The sequence below is a fragment of the Ascidia mentula genome, chromosome 7, assembly GCF_947561715.1.
Source record: "Ascidia mentula chromosome 7, kaAscMent1.1, whole genome shotgun sequence".
NCBI classification, from domain to species: Eukaryota; Metazoa; Chordata; class Ascidiacea; order Phlebobranchia; family Ascidiidae; genus Ascidia; species Ascidia mentula.
In genome coordinates this window covers 2,960,450-2,980,603 of record NC_138572.1, presented here as the reverse complement: position 1 = coordinate 2,980,603, position 20,154 = coordinate 2,960,450, and the positions used below count along the sequence as shown (strand labels likewise).

The 20,154-nt window shown below is 37.3% G+C and overlaps 1 protein-coding gene across 1 annotated transcript; it reads left to right on the top strand.

Moving 5' to 3' along the window:
• Positions 1–108: 108 nt before the first annotated feature.
• LOC145908955 (uncharacterized) lies at positions 109–19,823 on the top strand. The gene is made up of 50 exons (XM_082996273.1): positions 109–175; positions 348–532; positions 748–886; positions 1,193–1,380; positions 2,435–2,582; positions 3,120–3,220; positions 3,329–3,387; positions 3,497–3,593; positions 3,983–4,135; positions 4,253–4,419; positions 4,487–4,569; positions 4,687–4,794; positions 4,993–5,106; positions 5,280–5,393; positions 5,566–5,679; positions 5,863–6,047; positions 6,311–6,461; positions 6,693–6,880; positions 7,968–8,109; positions 8,245–8,444; positions 8,660–8,807; positions 9,210–9,349; positions 9,681–9,739; positions 9,905–10,001; positions 10,166–10,297; positions 10,378–10,511; positions 10,640–10,728; positions 11,276–11,383; positions 11,560–11,673; positions 11,843–11,959; positions 12,046–12,159; positions 12,572–12,685; positions 13,203–13,316; positions 13,385–13,498; positions 13,622–13,738; positions 13,811–13,933; positions 14,021–14,125; positions 14,749–14,852; positions 15,100–15,252; positions 15,500–15,576; positions 15,762–15,882; positions 15,943–16,095; positions 16,262–16,396; positions 16,660–16,797; positions 16,967–17,076; positions 17,144–17,351; positions 17,580–17,706; positions 18,021–18,181; positions 18,717–18,887; positions 19,217–19,823. The coding sequence occupies exons 1-50, from the start codon at positions 115–117 to the stop codon at positions 19,382–19,384; spliced, it is 6,462 nt and encodes a 2,153-aa protein (XP_082852399.1). The 5' UTR covers positions 109–114; the 3' UTR covers positions 19,385–19,823.
• The last annotated feature ends 331 nt before the right edge of the window (positions 19,824–20,154 follow it).

The window sequence follows — 20,154 nt, the reverse complement described above, 5'->3', positions numbered from 1 at the left end:
ACAAGACTTAACGTACCAAAGGAAAAAGGTCTCAGTGCAGGTTTGCGTATTAAATTCTGTTCTCCTGCAAGTGCATTTGGTGTTGTCTCTTATTTTGGTTGAAGCTATTGCAATATGTTCAAAGTATTCGCCATAGTTTTCCTGTTGGTCCTTAACTATGATATCACTGTGTGGGGTAAGTTCAATAAAATGTATGGAAATTTACGTGGGTTTGGTATTGACTCAGGAAACATCTTTTGAAAAGTTAATTCTATTTGTTATGTCTGCGACAAACGCTGGTGTCTGTCAAACATACACTAATGAGTGATTTCGATTCCGTTTGCCTGATAGAAAACTTTATTTCACAGCTTTTTGTGAGAATGAAACCAACTTTCTGGTTGCTAAAGTGGAAGAAAACACCCTGGTTGCACCAAACTACGGAAACCAATATCCTGATCTGTTTAATTGCTCGTGGAAAATATCCAGTGATTTGAATTCTAGGGTGTATATACAAACCAAAGACGTCGACTTAGATGTAAATAGTATTCTATCGGTAAGTAAAGATGTGATTTGCTGAATGCAACTTTTTTTTTCCAGCTTTCTAGAACAACATCTTTGTAGAAAAAATACGCAAAACTATTGGTGCGATTTACCAGATACTAATATTTAGCTAAGAAAAAAGTTTAGATCTCATTAGGAAAATCGATATCAAAACAAATCGATACGGATTATTTGAGTAGTGATATTTTTTGGTATATTTGCACATAGATTTCCACTGACGGTAATGAGATAAAAGTTGACAGCAATCTGACCCTGTTTTCACTCGGCAACACTCTTGACATTTTCTTCACTCCGTTTACGAATGTATCTGACTCGACCGAAGGATTTTCGTTTACGTATCGTCAAGGTAAGTCACATTTTCACCACCTTCTTTGGGGATTTTGTGATTTAATACAAACGTATATTCTTTCAATACCAATATCACAGCTTCGCTCACATGGATGTTATGCATGAAAGTTGTTTTACATTGGCTTGACTTGTTGTTAAAAGCATTTTAGTTTGAAAAATGACTTTTAAAATATAATGCACGAAACGATATAGGAGGTCTTTTAAAGGAAGAATAACGAACTAAAATTATTTTGTAATCACGTCGTTCTTACTTTAAAAGAAGTGATTCAAAAAATAACGCTAACGTGTGGCAATTCTGATACAGTTTGTCCTGGACACGCAGTGGAGTTGCAGGCAAATGAAACTCATTTGGGTTACATCGAATCTCCTTTCTTCCAAATCTCCCACCCACTTGGTCTTGCTTGCTCTTGGAAAATCATTACCATACAGCAGTACGATATTTACGTTCGAATCTTGGAGTTTAAGAACGCTTTTGGCAATGACCTTCTTCAGGTAAGTACGAGTGGTTTAATGAACCGATGGGGAAATAATGCATGAGTGTAAATGCTGTCCCTGTAGCCATGTAGGTTGATGTGCATGGGTTTCTTATATTTCTAAAACAGTGCAAAATCTTTGGTTACAGTGTTGCAGTAGCCAAAACCTGGCATTAAGGTAAAGTTTACAATGTTACTTTCTTTTTTTGGCAAGTTTTTGTCGCTATGTGAAGTTTTATTTAAACCAAGACTTGGTACTGTTTAAAGTGGGTTGAAAAGAACTACACAAGTTATATATCAGGTCTTGAACACAACGTTTACCGTTTGTAGACATTATGCACAAACACGTTGCGTTTTTTTCTGTGTAAATAGAGAATATTTTCCATTCTCTCGGAAATCAATACAATCTATTGACGCAAACTAAGGCGTGAGGCAACTGCCTTCCATTTAAATTCCCGCTATATCTCACTAAATTCATGATGGCCGATGGTTCACCTCGTATTTCTAGATTTCTAACGCCTTGCATTTGAGATAATTATATTTGTAACGCAGTGTGTGTTTGTGATATGATTCGGCAACGTTACCGAGACGGTAATATGTATATATGACTCTGCACGGAATATTTTAGCTAACCCATCCGATGGGTTTCCTGCAAAAAAATGATACGTGTCAAAAAAATGATACGTGTCTTAAAGATATTCTGTTTAGAATCGGTTCTTATTCCTTTTTGCTCAGCCAACCACATTCCCAAGGACTTATATAAGGCGACCCGTTTTGCATAATAGAAAGTGTCGTATTTAGGATTGAATAAATGGGAGAGGTCACGGAACAAAGTTTTGTAGCGCCAACGTGCGTTCACTTTATCGCCACCTGCTGGTCAGTAACATTGCCAGACACTGACGACCATATCACTGTAATTTGTATCACAAAAAATGTCGAATGACAAAGTGAATGGTATGACCTCTATAAAAAAGCATTACGTGATCGAAATGTTTTGTAAGTTGAATACGAAAGACTTTCGTAAAGTGTATAATTATGACGTACGTGATTGCTTTCAACCTATTTTTTTACAGATATCCGACAATGTTACGTCATATGATTTTAGTCAAGACAGTTACAGCGAGGAAATTCAGTTGAGCGGCGATCATGCTGTAGTGGAGTTTCGCACCGACGAAAATATCATGTCCAGTTTCATGTTTAAAATAGCGTACTTTGCATCAGGTGCAAATTCTCTTTAATATACCACGTACATTAAGTTGCCTTTGAATAACCTTTTTGGTATTAGAATAAGTTCGGAAAAATGTATATAAACCTAATGCATATGGAAGTCAAAACGTAATAATCAACGCGGTGACACAAAACTTAAAAGGACAAATACCACATCTTGCCAGGTCCCAAATCATGGCAGTCCGAACGTTGAACTCAGCTTGAAAAACCATCACAGTGTACCTTAGCGCCGAAATACCCGTATGCATTTGTCAGCTGCCATATCAAAATTTAAAGGAAGTGCCTGTAGGTTGAATTGTGGATCATATTACTCGGGCCCGCCGCCTAGCATATGACTTATTATCGAGGCATTGCTATGAGCCGCAGGCAGTTTGGACCAAACACTCTAAGTACTTAAATAATCAACCAATGTGAGGTTCCCCTACTGCCCGATCCATTTCGAGATAACATAGGCGTGTTATTGTCTGAATGGCCGCGAATGTTCGCATACTTTTCCGTGGAGGTTTGAGATATTTGGTTTGTTTTTGTTAGATGGAAGATTATCCCACAGAAAAAGTGTTTTGTTTCCCTCGAACTTTGCAGCTGACTTTACAGAGGATTTTTATTGGGACTCAAAAGAAGAAGGCAGCGAGGTAGAATTGAAGACTCAATTTAACCACAAAAATACAATGGTCTTCAGATAAATCTGTAACTGCCTTGTTTTGTACAAGACATTTCTACATGTTTTCGCGTTCTTTCAGGTGTATTTTATATCTGATGGCGTATCGAGAAGAGCTGCTACCAACACACCATACAATGGGTAAAAACTACTTACTTCTGTTTGCAATAAGTGATCTGTTAATAGCATTTGAAAACAAGAAATGAATGCATAAAATATAACACTGAACTACTTAACGGTTTTGTTAAAGGGATGGTTTCAGTTTCTTTGCATCCAGCGGTTCCCCATCGGTTTACTATTACCATATCAGTACCAAAGACTCCCGCGATCGCCGGTTCGCAATTCAAGTAAGCGTTGGCGCTCAGATGTAATATGTACATATACATATTAAGGCCTAGTTCTCATCTAACGGTACGTGGCTTCTGACACAAAGTCTTCACCAGAATGCTGTTTTTTTATTTCTTTCATGTTTAACTCTAAAATTCGCCGAAGGCTTATTTGATAACAGAGATACATACAATTACTTTTTGGCTTACATGGTCACAGTACAATGCCTGAAAGCCAATAACACAGAGACGATATGGTGTTATTGAAATCCTCAGCTGTCAGGCCCTACATTTGATACTAGTTTCGAGAGTGTTGGCGTTTTTTATGCAGAGTTTAAAAAGATTAAAGTACCTATTTACAAAAGTTGACTACCTGAAGTACATTTAAACCAAACTCGTTATTTTTAAAGGTGATATCCGAATACGACGCTCGTGGATTCTACTCACAAAATCATTTCGCCAGTAACATCACAGATGGGGAATTTACATTAAATTTCCACAGTGTTTTGCTACAATCAGAAGTTGCAACCTCTTTTTACGAAGTGTACTTTGCAATCCACTTGGTAAAAGCAAACTCGTTGGTGTCCACTTTCGGGCTTTTAGTTTTTTTTAGCACACCAGGATTTAAACCTGGGATAACCTGGCCATTTGGTTGTGTGACCAAACGATTTGTGTTGCAGAGTCATCCACAAAGCGGAATTAAACCGAGGGAAAGTTTCACGATTGGCTTCAGTAATAAAAAGAAGGGTGACAATACGTTTACAGTCCAGGGCCAATTTCAACGTTCAATCGTTGGCTACACTCGCATATCTGTGGATGTTTCTGGATTCTGGCATCAATTTCTTGGGTCAGATCATGTCACCCTTTCATAATTCATACAGTTCAATAATATCTTTCTAATTTTTTTGATATAGGTTTTATTTTCATCCAAGATGGAAACCTGACAAGGTTATGAAACAATTGCTGACTGTTTTTGGCAACGACTCGTACTACAAAGGTATGATTATTATTTACTAATATCTGTTTGCCAGCATGTTGTACAGTCCAAAATATTTGCTTTGTTTATTCCCGCTCTTGTGGGATTTTTCCTGGTTATTCCCCTTTCTTTTTCCAGACTTTTGTTATTCCAATCCATGCAAAAACGGTGCAACATGTCTTGATATTGGCGAATACTATTCTTGTATTTGTGAGGCTGGTTTCACATCAAAACACTGTTCTATTAGTAAGTTATTGTCCATGATTTTAAACTCCCTTAACCCAGACAATGTTAACTACAATTCTGACAATTCATTGGTGTTAATAACATGAAATCAGTGTCTTTTGAATAGGGAATTTTTCACCCTAGATGTTTTAAACGAGTTATTATTTTACAAGATTTTAGGATATCATGTACCTTTCTAACAGTAATCTAATTCAACAGACATCGATGACTGTTCTAACCAGTCTTGCACCAACGGAGGAATATGTATTGATATGATAAATGATTACATGTGTTCATGTGCGCCAGGTTATACCTCAATGAACTGCTCTGTCGGTGAGTCTGCAAGTTTTACTCTTCGCTGGTTTAATTTTGAGCTCTCAAAAAACGTGACCTCTTGCAAAGATGCACCACCTATGAGCTATTTATGTTTCCCGTTGATGTTCGAATACAAATTAAGTAATTCGTGGTCGGTTTTCCTTTACGTTATACAATTTTTCTTCTTTTAGAAATAGACGAATGCACTTCTAGCCCATGTGACAACAACGCCGTTTGTCAAGACAAACTTGCAGATTTCGAATGCATCTGCACTCCGGGGTTCAGTGGAAAAAACTGCTCTACAGGTACTGTCACTATGTTATATCTATGTATTACATACTTCTTTCTTACACATAAAGTAATTTTAATTTCATCATGATGCACATCAATCTATTGTCAAACACTGTGCTGTCGATGGACTATTTTCGGAATAAAACTATTTCATGCAGACTAACTTAAGTATTGTATCTTCTTTAGATGTCGACGACTGTGAGTCTAGTCCATGTAAAAACAATGCCACCTGCAACGATTTGGTGAATGACTACGAATGCCTGTGCAAGCCTGGATTTTTCAACAAAAATTGCTCGCACGGTAAGCAAACGACCTTGTATTGTTTTCAGGTTGCAGTGAGAAAATATAGAAGCTCAATAATCTTTTATGCCACTTCATGATTTTCAATTGGTTGTATGCCATGTTACTCCATATGGCACTAACAACATTCATACGTACTTGAAGCAATACGTACCAGATCAAATTATTTGTTATATTTTGTAGAATCCTGTCCTTTGGACGATATCTACCTGGTTGCGAAAGACCCCGAAAATTTTGTGAATTCGTTGAAATACCCCGTCGCCTACCCTGGAGTTCTCAACTGCTCTTGGAAAATTTCTACTCAGGCTGGTTACAGAATCTACCTTGAGGCAAACGACATCGAGTTGGGCACAGGCGATTTTTTGATAGTGCGTAAATTGGTCGATAATGTGCAATAACACAATGTTGATGAGAATATATATTTATAGTATGTTTGTTTGTTAAGCATTGGCTGTGTTTTGTTGTTGTGAAGTGATAACTGAATTCCTACTACACAAGCACAAAGCCCTTAAGCAAGCAGAGCCAGCGATATATTTTCCTGGTCACTTAAAAATGATTACTATTACTTTAAAACGGTTCTTAATCTCGTTCAGACTATTCCGAAGTATAAGGGGAAAGCCTTGTGTTTTAGATACAAGAGAATGGCCGGACACTTGGTAACTTCAGTATAATGGACTCCAATTTCTCACTGTACACAACAGGTAGCACAACTGATGTACGCTTTGTTTCACAACCCAATCCCAATGCCACATATCAAGGTTTTTCACTTTCGTATCGAAAAGGCAAGTTTGTTGTATTCACTTCCTTTATTAGAGTCATTTTTTGTTCAAGTCAGTGACTAAATTTAATTTACATTTGTGATATGTAGTTTTCACACAATTGTTAGTTAATATGTCATAAAACATCTTTTTGGTAACATAAAATATTTATGGCCAACAACTGTTTAAACCAATCGCTTAGCTCAAAAACACTCAATGTGCGATTGAGCTCACAGCTTATTTAAACACATGCAGTTTGTCCCGGACAAGCAGTGGAGCTGCAGGCAAACGGAACCCACTTCGGTTTAATAGAATCACCCTATTTCCAAACTTCACACCCACCCAATCTTCTTTGCTCTTGGAGAATCGCACTCATACCGCAATATATGATGTACATCAGTGTTAATGAGTTAAAGTCGGCCACTCCTATCAACATTCTTGAAGTAAGTGGAATTTTTCATGGCGAAGTACTCATTACGTATCAACTGTGGACAATGCTTTATTGACCGACGTTTCGCCTGCTATCAAACAAGGCTTCTTCAGGGTAATGGTACTGGTACAACACACAACCAACATCAAAAAACATACCAACATGAAAAAATATAACGTTAACACCGCTTGTGAAATCACATGCTTTTTCGTGTTGGTACGTTTTCTTGGTGTTGGTTGTGTGCTGTACCAGTACCATTACCCCGAGGAAGCTTCGTTGGATAACAGGCGAAACGTCGGTTAATAAAGTTACGCTTTTAATGTGCCAGAAGAACAGACTATTAAATTACAATATGCCTGGCAGAAACAGAAACATTATATTTGTGCACAGTGCGTTGTGTTCCTTTTAACTCTTTGTATTGATAAGCAGCATCGGAAAAGGTCCCACATATTCAATTAAACGTGGGTTACTTTTTTATATGCGGCAAAACATGTAATAACCTACAGGCGTTTTCCAATTTTGGAACAAATATGTGAGCATTGACGTAATGCAGACGTATGCATGAAAAACATTTGTGGATACGTTTCGGGAAGTCACTGTCTGATGCAAGCCAGTTTTAGTGCTAACTCGCAGTTGTTGCTGCACTGCTATGCCCTTTTCTGAGGAAATGTAATGCATATCCCGCGCTTTGAAAGCCTCCAAATTTGACGGCCGACGGATCATCTAAAAAAATCTGATTGCGAAAACATAATGAGAAACATATCGTACGATGATACATTTTCTTAAAACTAAGACAATTCAGGAACACTATTTACGGATCTACTCATAATTCTGAGTATAAAGAGACTGACCCATACTGTTGGAAACATTGACATTCTTATTTATTTAAAACGTTTCGGCAAGAGCTTTTGCCATTATTAGTTAAAAATGACGCGCTTGGTCCATCTCCAGGTTTATATAGAGCTGACCTGACTGACGCCACAAATCAACGTTTGCCAATGTTTTCAACAGCATAGGCCAGTCTCTTTATTCTCAGAATTAAGACAATTTGGGTTTTGGCATTTCTTCCTCTTTTTCTTGTCGATTAAATTCGAATTTAGGTAAAGAACAACGAATCAAAACAAGAGGTTGATTTTGAGAAATACAATGACGGCTTTTACCTCACTGGCGAGTTTGCTGTGATCGAGTTTCGAACAAACGATGTTGGCTCCAATTTTCAATTCAAAATTTCCTATATTGCAGGTGAGTAGTTATATTTTACCATGACTGGTTATTGCCACATTTGTCCATAAACTGTATGACGTCCACAATAATTCTGGTATAAAATTACCCTGCAACTATATCACAATCCTACGTAAACGCTTGTTCTCATTGCAGTGTGCTCTGAACATCCTGTGAACCTCACCACAACACGTACGCACCAGGTCATTTACACGCACCAGGTTATACCTATGCTATATTACGATGAAAGGCTTCCCACCAACCTGACGTGCAACTGGATTCTGTGGAATCCTAACCGCGAGGATTTGTTTGTTCGAGTGTTGGAATTCAATTTGGGGCGAGATAACAGCTTATTTGTAAGTCGTCTTCACAGTATCGTGTGGATGGTACGTTTCAAGCAGATTTGAAATAAACGCTTACAAATTGCAACGCAATATGGATCATGAAAGACACCTTGTAGCACCGAGTACTGACTTACAATGAACAAATATAAATTTGGATCTGAAATATTGTATTCGTTACTCCGGTAACACTTGTAAACCGTAATTCTTTGTTATTTTGTGTTTTAAAGGTTTACTACGACAATGAACTGCAATCCCAGTACAACAATTCGCTTCCAAAGAACACGATTATCGCTACCTACAACAAACACGTGCAACTTGGCTTGAAAATTAAAATAAACCGACCTGGCATTCGCTTCAAGCTGGAATGTTTCAGTCGTACGTTGCAACCTTGCTTCTTGAAAAGAATCTTTCCTGAGATTGCGACAATTAAACACGAGTTAAAACATGACAGACACATTTATTGATTTAGACTATAGTCGTTTGGTGTGAATTAAATCTGGTAACAATTTTTCGGAACAAAATCTAACTTAATTAAAAGGCTAAGCGATTGTAGACCTTACAAAGAAGTTGATTAATGTTCATTTAGATAATGGCTTGAAGAGTAACTGGTCCTTGTATTAACATGTAAAAAACGATCATTCGTAGGAATGCTAAAAACACGTTTGTCTGAAGAATAATATTTTGTAACACGTGGTCCAAAAGTTTTATTGGAAATTTTTGTTGATTTCAAAATGATTTTTAATCTTACAAAATTAATGATTTTATTTCCAATTTCAGACGGATTGCCGTCCCATAAGAAAGAAATTGCTTTTCCAACCGACTTGACGGCAAATGTAACAAACTTCTATCCTTACGTATATGACGGAGTTGACTTGATCGAAGATGGAGGACACGACATGTTCGATAAAGGAAACGAGGTGAAAAAGATTTTTTTTGAATTTTTTGTGACATTATTAATGCTTTGAAAGAGTTACAGCTTACCGACACGATAGGAGATAAGATATACTTAAAATACCGGCAATGTGGTATAAAAACTGAAGCATTGGCTTCCAACCTTTTCTGCTTGCTACTTTTAATAATAGCGTTTTGCGTTGACCACCATAAAAAGGCTGCTCTGTTATATTTGTTTACACGAGTTGAGAACATTGCTATTGACCTGTATCCATATGGTGGCATGGTTTGCGACCGTCCTGAAAGAACCACATGGCTTACTTTTTGGAAAGCGCTTAACGTTTATGTTTGTTTTAGATTTATGAATGGGGAAATGGTTCCTGGATTCGAATGCATTACAACACTTCCGTCAACAGGTAACAAGTATTGAATGCGTAACTGCAGTTAAGGCCCTTGTTTTTTTTGGCATCTCATTTATATTTAGAAAAGGGGGGAAGTTAATTTTAAGTTTAATTGATTTAACTGATTGAAGAATCATAAAGAACAAACCTTATAACACAAGTGAGTGATTTATTTGACAGGGACGACTATACCTTCACGACTTACAGCGCATACCCATTTCTAGCTTATTATCATATCAGCACCACTAATACTCGTCGTCATAACTATGGCATAAAGGTGAGTTAAAAAACTTTGACGTACGCATCTCCGCTTATAATTTTTGTTCGGTGAGGAATACTTATTTAAAGCACTTCTGGGCTTTGACCCAACGCTTTAAATGTTGATACCTATCAAAAAAGGTACAAGATTTGAGATATCGTCCGTGACGACCTTGTATTTAGGTGGAATCCGACTATGGCGCTGACGGTTACGGTGTTCAGAAAAAGTTTTCTGATATAGTTACGGATGGTAATAACAATTTGAGCTACACGGGTGTGCAAATATTTGGCACAACTGATCCAACTGTATGCGAAGTATTCTTTTCCCTCCACCTGGTGCTGTAATTTTCATTGTAAGTATTTCGGCGAAAGGTTTATTGTATTTTTGTGTATAGGAACCTTCTCCGGGTGAGGCAACCCCGGTTGATACGATCCAAATACCTTATAGTGATACAAGATATGGCTTCAACAATTTTTCTGTGGAAGGAACGTTTCGCCATTCCATCGTTGGATATACGCTCTTGTCCAAGTACTTACACAGCCTCACTATTTACACATTGATTTCACATGGGATATAAACCTTATAACATTTGATTTTTTTTGTGTCGTGTTCATAAAACTATTGGTATATTAAACCAACAATATTATTCATCCCAGATATCCAAGTGCGGAAATTGAAATATCGGAAATTAGCCTGGTTATGGAAAGGTTGCTTGCTGTTTTTGGAAACGATTCGTACTACAAGGGTATGGCCCTGAGCATGAAATAAGTTGAATAAAACTATAACACAGAAATTCAATCTAATTTCGTTTTTTCTTTGGAGGATAAAAGGGACAAACTGCGGCACTATGCTCACTGTCACTATCATCAGGACAGAGACTCTTAACTCTTTAGTGCTTACTGTCCCTTGTTATAAAATCGTGCCCGCGAACCCACAAGACAAAATTAACCAGATGCCCTTGTGACACACCAAGCTTAAATTTCTTTAAATAAAATAGATACCGGTGTAATATTATTTTTCAATAACTTAATAAACTCATTAATATAAACAAGATAGCCCATACAATGGTAGAGAACTTCATACAGACGGGCTATCTTGTTTATATTAAAGATGTATAAAACCGTGAGTTATGTTCCTTAATAAACTCAGTCCTGATAAAGGTACTTTGGACAACTACTGAAACGTTGCCAGAGCTTTTTGCCAGAATAGGGTTAATTTATTATGACAACGGATGCATCATAAATACAAAAAATCGAATGTTAATGTTAATAAACTTGAATATATATACCAAGATTTTTGTCATTCATTTCCTTGTAAAAATGGAGGGACGTGCACTGATATTGTTGAAGATTATTCCTGTGTTTGTGTCTCTGGCTACACATCCAAAGACTGCTCAGTCAGTAAGTTTCCAATGATGTCATGGATTGAATTTGACGCATGTAGTCTTTTAATATCTTGGTCATAAAAGATTTGAGTAAAACTGTAGCTTTGAGGTAAAAAAGAGTAAAAAGAGCTCATCGGACAGTTGACAACTAAACTTATTTTTTTATTTAAAAAAACAACTTTTTGATTTCAGACATTGACGAATGTGCGTTGAATTCGTGCGCCAACAATGGGACTTGCATTGACGGCATCAATAATTACACGTGCGATTGCATGCCGGGTTATACAACTTCAAATTGCTCTGTTGGTAAGTCCAGCGCCCTTATTGCTTTGAGTGCTTACGAAGATAGCAGGTACACATGTTTTGTTACAAATGTAATCATTGCAGAAAATTACTGCATGCGTGGGTTTGGATTATGACGATCATATGACGTTTGTGTTTGTTGTTACGCATGGCAAACCAAACTACTTTACAGATATCGATGAGTGTGCGTGCTGGGTTCCATGCAAAAATAATGCCACGTGCATCGATTTGGTAAACGATTTTCGGTGTGATTGCCTTCCCGGCTACACCGGAAGGAACTGCTCTACAGGTAATTGCTACATTGCCTGTAGTTTATGTCGCGAGATTTTTTAACACAAACCACCGTTTTTATTTGCTTGCACATTCCTTGTTTAGATATAGACAATTGCACATCAAGTACCTGCTTCAACAACGGAACTTGCGTTGATTTGGTCAATGGCTTCAAATGCATATGCGCACCTGGTTACAGCCAAGAGAACTGTTCAGTTGGTAAGTGCGAAAACACATATAGTAAGCCATTCCGACTATTTTCAAAGTTATAAATTATGTTTAGTAAGTAAACTGTTCCAGACACTAATTTTCTGACCTTTTCGTCAGATCATGCAAAAGAAACACGTGGAGGGGTGTGATCAAATATTACCATAATTTACTTGTTTGCAATTTGTTTTCTTGACCAAAGAAGGTCGACTCCTTGTTATTGCCATGAGTAATGATACGATCCCACTATCATTTGATCCAGCGTGCCAAAAAAAGAAGCACTTTTTCCTGCTTGTTTATCGCAAAACAATTCCACCAAACTTTGCCTTTGATCTCACAAAACTATTTTTTAATCAGGAAGGACCAATCACACATGCAGAATTTTTAACCTGAATTTTTCAAGCGTTGTCTTTTTGAAACGCAGATATTAACGAGTGCGAACTGAGCCCATGTGAAAATAACGCCCCCTGCAAGGACAAGGTCAACGATTTCTATTGTGAATGTTTACCTGGCTACACTGGCAAGGACTGCTCAAAAGGTAAAACTAATTTTTGTGAAGCCAAAAGGTTTCGACTCTGATCAATTAAATTGCATACTTCATGCGAAAATATCAAAAAAGTATAACAACTTTGCGGTCATGCTTTTTCAAGAAACCTCGATCCCAACCAAAAGGTTGCCAACTATCGTTTGGGCTCTTTTTCAAAACGATTGTTTTTAGAAAGGTATCCTTTAGTCTATTTTCAAACTAGAAGACCTTTGCGTATTCATTGCCTTTTCGTTCATCAACGATCTGTGCAAGTCGAATTAAATCTGCAAGGATTCGGTGTGCCTATTGCCTTTTCGTTCATCAACGTATATTTTCCCTTCTGCCTGCTTAGTCCTTTATTACCCCGACGCTTTTCTTGCATGCACTCATTGTAGTACTGATGATGAACGCAGTTAGTGTTCGAAACGTTTACTATTTCTAATGTATAACAGCATTTTAGCTTTGGCTTTCATCTTCAAAGTTATTAACTCCAAATATTTTGCACCCAACGTATATTTTGTTCCATTAGAAATTGACGACTGCTCACCGAATCCTTGCAGATTTAATTCGACTTGCACAGATCGGGTCAACGGCTACGATTGCTTATGTCAACCAGGTTACACAGGAGAAAACTGTTTCGAAAGTATGTTGCATTGCTTGTCATAACAAAAAAGTGGAACTATATTTGTTGGGTATCTCATTGATTTGCAGACATCAACGAATGTAACTCATCACCGTGCGTGCACAATGAAACTTGCATCGATCTCATCAACGATTACAATTGCTCTTGTAAAGCTGGTTATACTGATAAAAGATGCATCACAGGCAAGTTACAATCAACATTTTAAACATGTAAAACGTTCTTTTCAACACCTCTGAACGTCTAACACCTCTGAACGTCTAAGAAAATATATACAAAATGACAATGAGAGCGTATTTTTTTTTTAGATATCAACGAATGTGAGTCGAATCCGTGCCAAAACGAGGCTGAGGGGTGTGATGACCAAATAAACGGTTACAAGTGCTACTGCCGTCCGCATTTTACGGGCATTAACTGCGAGATAGGTATATTTTTTGTGCAAAATACTCTGAGACTTTGTCATTGATCCGACAGTACTGACACAATTACCCCTCCAGTTCCCCAACCATGCAAGGATGTAGTATGCGCTGAAAATGCGATATGCCGGGCTTTGGGATACGTTGACCACGAGTGTACGTGCCTTGACGGCTTCGAGGGTGACGGCAAGGAGCTTTGCCAACGTAAGTGTAGAACTCCGTGACTTCACAGCGAATCCTATGTTACATTTTGTGTAGAATACCAAACTTAAAGAAATGTATGCTTTATAGCGTTTTGTGCTGAAAAAGTTTTAAAGGATAAGAATTTTACCTACACCTTTGAAAAGACTGGTTATCTTGAATCACCAGGATCTACACAAAAATGCAATACCACTGGTTAGTTACTTGCAATAGTTTCTGTTAATATTTTTAAGTTGTAAAGTTTCAATCTTCCAAGCTTGTTTTGCCGAATTTGGTGTTTCTACCTAGCATGGTGTGTTTCGTTTTTTGATGCACAAGCCATATTGCTAATGTGCAATTCTGAAATTAGTAAAGCCTTCAGTATGTGTTTTATATAAACTGGTGTGTCGACTCTGAACACCCGGCCTGCGAGGGCCAAGTCTCGTAAAGGGTGGTCTGCTTTTTATTTGAAACTCGCCGTTTCCCTTTTTTCCGGTGTATTATCACTGTAACGATGATTTTTAACTGTTTTTCAACAGGTCACGTTTCCGAACTAACAGCTTTTTTTGCAGCAACATTTACAGAACATTATAGTTTAAGCCAACATTATTTCCTTATTCAAATAGAACTGTTTCACAGCTCATTCTCAAATTTTTGCACTGATGATGGACGCAGTAGTGTTCCAAACGTTTGCACATAATGTACAGCAGCATATTAGCTTTGGGTTTATGTTTAAATTAACAAACTCCAAGATTTTTGCACCTAACTATAACCACTCATTTGTCGAAAAGGTTTTCACGTTTTCATGTTCTCCGTAATGTTTAACCTACTATACGTAGGACGGTCCGTGGCATCTGCTTTGTGCAAACTGGTTGAGGGAAGTACACTGGCAGAATTTGCAGATCTCAAAGTATTGCCATGTAATACACGCATTATAGATACAGTTAAGTGAACCATTCTGTCACCAAATAAAGCTTTGTGATTTAAACGAAGCAGTTTAATCTTCATAGCAACCTTTTCAACACATACTAAACATTCCACACATTCTGCGCCGATTTTGCAAGTAACTTTTTTGTGGTTTTTATATAAGACGCCGACCTAGCTGTGATCCTTCGTTCTTCAGTATTTGCCACTTTACAAAGCTTAAGGACACACTTACGTGAGATTTGCAAATCTTAGTTTTCCTTCAGGCCATCCCAGTTGATATTACAAGCACCGAAGCTGTGGCTGAGATCATCGAACTCAAACTACTTACAAGCGGTGCCACGCTGGAAAAGTCGCAAGTCGACCATATCACAAAAGTTTTTGTCAATCTGACCGAGACAAATGTGAAAGAAGTGGAGGTACATACAATGATAACGAACAAATCAGACCATCAGAAAAGGACACATTATCCGTTTCTTTCAGTCGTTTGCGTTTCCAAATATTTCCCAAAAATTTTACTTCAAAAACGTATGTTGTTTTTAGATGTTGGTAGTTACGCTAAAAAAATATATCATTTCGTAATCAGAAGCTCTGTACGGCGATAGCGGTTATATTATTGTTTTTACATGCACTTATACAATAAACTATAACGATATTTTTGCACAGATAAAAGCTGAGTCTCTGTACAACACTATTGCAATAGTGGATGCGGTTTCGCTTGTCTATGACAATACCACATCAAGGTGAAATACAAGAAAATATTTTTTTGCTTTGGTTTGAAAAAGACAATGGTTACTGTTATCATAAATAATAAAGTAATACCTTGAAAAAATAATAACGAGTGTGTCTAAAAAGCTTGAGAAATACTTGAAGGTTCTTGAAATTTTTCATGATCTTGTTCTACCTATTCCGTTTCTACTTCTCTTAGTGTTGAAGCTGCTCCTGCAAAGCAAAAACTATCAACTGTTCTTCAAAGTCTTTCCGAACGTGCAGTTTTGCCCCCCAACCAAACATCCATTAAAGTAAACAGCGAAAATATAGCGGTTCAGGTATTTACATGCGATAGAACGTGAAACTTTAGCACAAAATAACAACGCATTCTCTTTAAGATCTTCGACACTGACACGACCCACACCATCGGAAATCGGACTGTGAATGTCAATAGTATCCAAATACAGTTTCAACCTAAAGCTAATACACGATACTCATTTGTCGCTTTTAGCAAGGCCACCCTCTTTCCATCAACTGAAAACGCATCGGCCGTAAGTGATTGGACATCGACCGAGCTTTGAGTGTGCCAAATGATTTTATAATGATGCACAAGCTTGAAACGAGTGCAGTCCATGTTACTCTCAAATATATCTGTGCAGACCCTAGCGCTCTTTTTTGAACCATATGTGGATCACATTATTGACAGAATTTTTTTAGGTGATTGCAATTCAGGAAAAACCAAAAAAAAAAATGGTACGCAGGAACACTCAACAACCCAATAACATTATAGTTAATTTTATGAACGAAACAGACCCATCAGGTGTTTTTTCATACGAAAATACACGTTTGCTGGTAAGAAATTTCTGATAAACTACCTGATCTTATTTGCAGCAAATCTATTGCAATTTCTGCACCCCGAAATCATTTAGTGTCTGTGTTTGAATTCAAATAAACATTTTCAACTTGGCAGTTATGTGGTTTCCTTCCCTTTTAAGATTTACCGAGACAACTAGACTAAAAAGATTTATTTTCCACTATAAACAACAATACATACGCATTACTGTTTCTGGGCCGTTTATAAGAGGTTTCGTTTGATTTTCTCATTTGTTTTAAAGAACAAGGTGCTGCAAGCGAGATGCGGTGTGTGGAATGAAATGGAACATCGCTGGTCAAAGGATGGGTGTGTTTTTGTAAAAGGAAGCGAACCTCCCGAATGCTTGTGCTCCAAGTTTACCACGTACTCGTTGATTGTGGTAAGGCAGACGCCAGGAGGGCTTAACTATAGGCTCTAAACTTATTGCGTTGAAACATTGATATTAATGATGCAAAAATATCGGTGACTTTACACAATTGCATGTAAATTTAAACTAGTAGAAATAGCTAGAAAGTAAAATCGTGAACCTCAGAACCATTGTTTCTCAGGAAGAGAAGATTCTACCTTCCGCATTTGCGATGCATATATTTACATACGTTGGCACTTCCTTGTCAGTTTTTTGCCTGCTATTGACAATGTTTCTTTACATCTACTCCAGGTTGGTATATCAACGTGTGCATGGACAATTGTATTGATAAAATCTGACAGAAAGCTTGCTTTTGCAGGACACTTCGGCGACAAGCACGTACTGTTTATGTTTGCAACATAAGCTTTTGCATTTTGATTTACAACTTAATCTTCATCACTGGTGGTGGACAAACTGACTCTTCATCCAGTTGTTACGTGGTTGCTGTTTTGCTCCATTACTTTTTGCTGGCATCCTGGTGCTGGATGACGGCCAACGCACTGGTAGTGTTTTACCAGTTAATGACAGTGAGTGCAAAACAATTATTATTTTTGTTGTGTGCAATGCGGTGATGCTTCAGGCACATTTTTCACTGTAATGCGGACTGCGATACCACAATGGTGAGCACACATTAGTATAATTTTTACCTTGCTGTTATAAATGAAACACCCTTTTATTAACAAGAGCTTGTATTTCACCTCCAAACTTCCCTCAATGACTGAACAATCTATAACAACTTGTATTTGTCTTTAAAGATGATTTCTACGTCATCACTCTGCACCAAACTATCCGCAATCATATCCTACGTTTTCCCGGCTGTAACTGTCCTGATCACATTGGCAGTAGCTGTTTTTAATCACGACATTCAAAACTACAAGAGTGGTAAGCTGTGTACTCGCTTGCTATACCCTCACACTGAATAAGCGTTTCCAGCCAAATCAGTTGGTTTTGGTCAAAATGTTTCATACTTACGTTTCTGACCCAAACTAAGCCTGCGCGTGATCCATAAAATATTTGACAATATACAAAGGAATAGCTTAAATTCTCAGCACAAATATGTTCCAAAATTATTCTGCGTGGGATTAGCGGTTCGCTATGGAACTACTGCCTTAGTGTATGAAACGTTCACCATGGCGCAACCATAAATAAATGTTTTGTGTAATTTATTAGGTTGTTTAATCTATATATTTATTTAGATGATGCCTTTACTGAGTCCGCTTACCGTTCAAGACATGTCTGTTGGCTACATATGCTTTCACTTCGATACGGCTTCCTTTTGCCGGTTGGAATTATGCTCGCTATTAACATGATTATCTTTGTCATAGTTATTGGAAAAGTGACTCTAAGCTGTAGTAAAGTAAGTATATTAGCACACAAAAAGCGGCATTGCATTCGTATGTAAGACATGGCGTCGGATCTCACATTGCCTCGTTCCTATTCAATCTGTAAATATTAGTTGAAATAGCCATTAGCTAGCGGTAACAAGTGAAATGTTTGCTAAACGCAAAATGCGCTCGACCATACCAAGTAGAAAACCTGATCGGGATTACTGGCCACAATAACTTGGGATGGAATCCTGGAAAAAATTCAGAAAGGGCGCTCGAGCCATGTATTGAGTTAATATCTAATCCCATCTCCAAACAGGAGAATTTGTTTTGCATTGACTAATTACATGATATCACTGAATACTGCTTTGGCCAGAAGAGCAGCGTCAGTAACAATTTACATGATATCACGTTTTTCAAGAAGACATTTTTTTTCGATTGGAATTCAAGATCTAATTTTCACATGCGCAAGGCATGATTGACAATTCTGTCCGTTGCATGACCAATACAAACGCCATGTAGAAATTAAGACTCTTACCGACTTTCAACATTATACTTTATCTTTAGTTAAGGTTCTCAAAGCCAGCACGAAAACGAGTGAGCAAGTTCACCATCGCCATTACATTGATTTTTTCCACTGGACTCACCTGGGTTTTTGGTTATTTAATGCTTGTACATGATCACGTGATCTACCAAGCAATCATGGCCTGGTTGTTCACGATTTTTAATTCAACTCAGGTGGTACAAGTTTGATTACATATTTAGGTAGAATATACAACGTTTGAAAATTGTTTTGTTTAGTGTCGCATTAGTTACTAGTGAGTTTGCGAATATAATGTTAGTTCGTGAAATACCTGATGGGATCGGAGCTGTATTTCTAAATAAAATATAACTATCAAAAAAAAATTGAACATACAATGAACCAAATAACTTACAAGCGTATTTTAGGCCAAAATATGTATTTGGCAAACAAACAAACAAACTTACAATATTATGTAATGATACAGCAAAAGACAAGGCGTTCGGTCGGTTCCATATAATTTCCCAACGTCTGATTAAAATTTCAGGGTATATTTATCTTTGTTGTCAACTGCGTTCTTCGCCGAAATGTTCAAGCGATGTGGCTTAAACCACTTCAAGGTATATTTGGAACGAATGACTCCGAAAAAAACGGGTCTGAGGAACCAACTGCAACATCACGAGTCGAGGCGCTCCGTAAACTTTATGAGGGCTAGAGCAGCCCATTACAAAAGGATACCACGCCAAGTTGTCGAAGTGTTTGATTTTTCTCTCTGGCTTAAGTAACTTACTGCACATACATTTTTTTTAGGAATTTCTTTGGAACATGCTTTTCTTTTCAAAAGCTCAAATACATTTTCTGCACATGTATTTTATTCCTGAGACTTCAAAAGGAGTAAAGGACAATCAACGCCGGTGATTGATCTTTATTTTTTAACAGAAATATTGCCTTTTTTTACTGCACATATACATTTTTGGATTGCGTTACTTTTGCTTTGATCATAGTTTTTCTTTTTCAAAAGCTCAAATACATTATCACACAGATAGTTAAAATTTATATTTTAATTCTTAAATAACGTTCGGATTTGATGACTTGACTAAACTATTGCATAAGCAGAAAATCGGCCAAATGGTGTTTCACATTATATGGTGTTTATCATGCTGTGCTAAATCGATTTTTTTGGGTGTTATTTTTGGTTTGTTTCTTGGTTTGTGTTTGAGCAAATAAACTGTACAGCCGCAAATAATAAAAAAGTTGATGTTATGTGATTGAACCGCACTTTTTAGATCTTGGCACAGGACTTTCGATAAAACAAAAAAGTAGTCTTTTCAACAGTGACAAGACCAGAAAAGTGCAGTTCCGTATACCTTATGTGGGGAATTTGATACTTTTAAAGCAATAAATTTCCTGACATAATTTGTGAGATTGTTTTATCACGAAAAAAATGTCACCCACGTAAAGACAAAGCCTGACCTGGGTCCTAAT

Coding starts and splice junctions, on each gene's coding strand:
- LOC145908955 (XM_082996273.1), top strand. CDS start 115: ATGTTCAAAGTATTCGCCATAGTTTTCCTGTTGGTCCTTAACTATGAT. Junction 3,388..3,496: donor ACCAACACACCATACAATGG/GTAAAAACTACT, acceptor GTTTTGTTAAAG/GGATGGTTTCAGTTTCTTTG. Junction 17,077..17,143: donor TTTCTTTACATCTACTCCAG/GTTGGTATATCA, acceptor TTGCTTTTGCAG/GACACTTCGGCGACAAGCAC.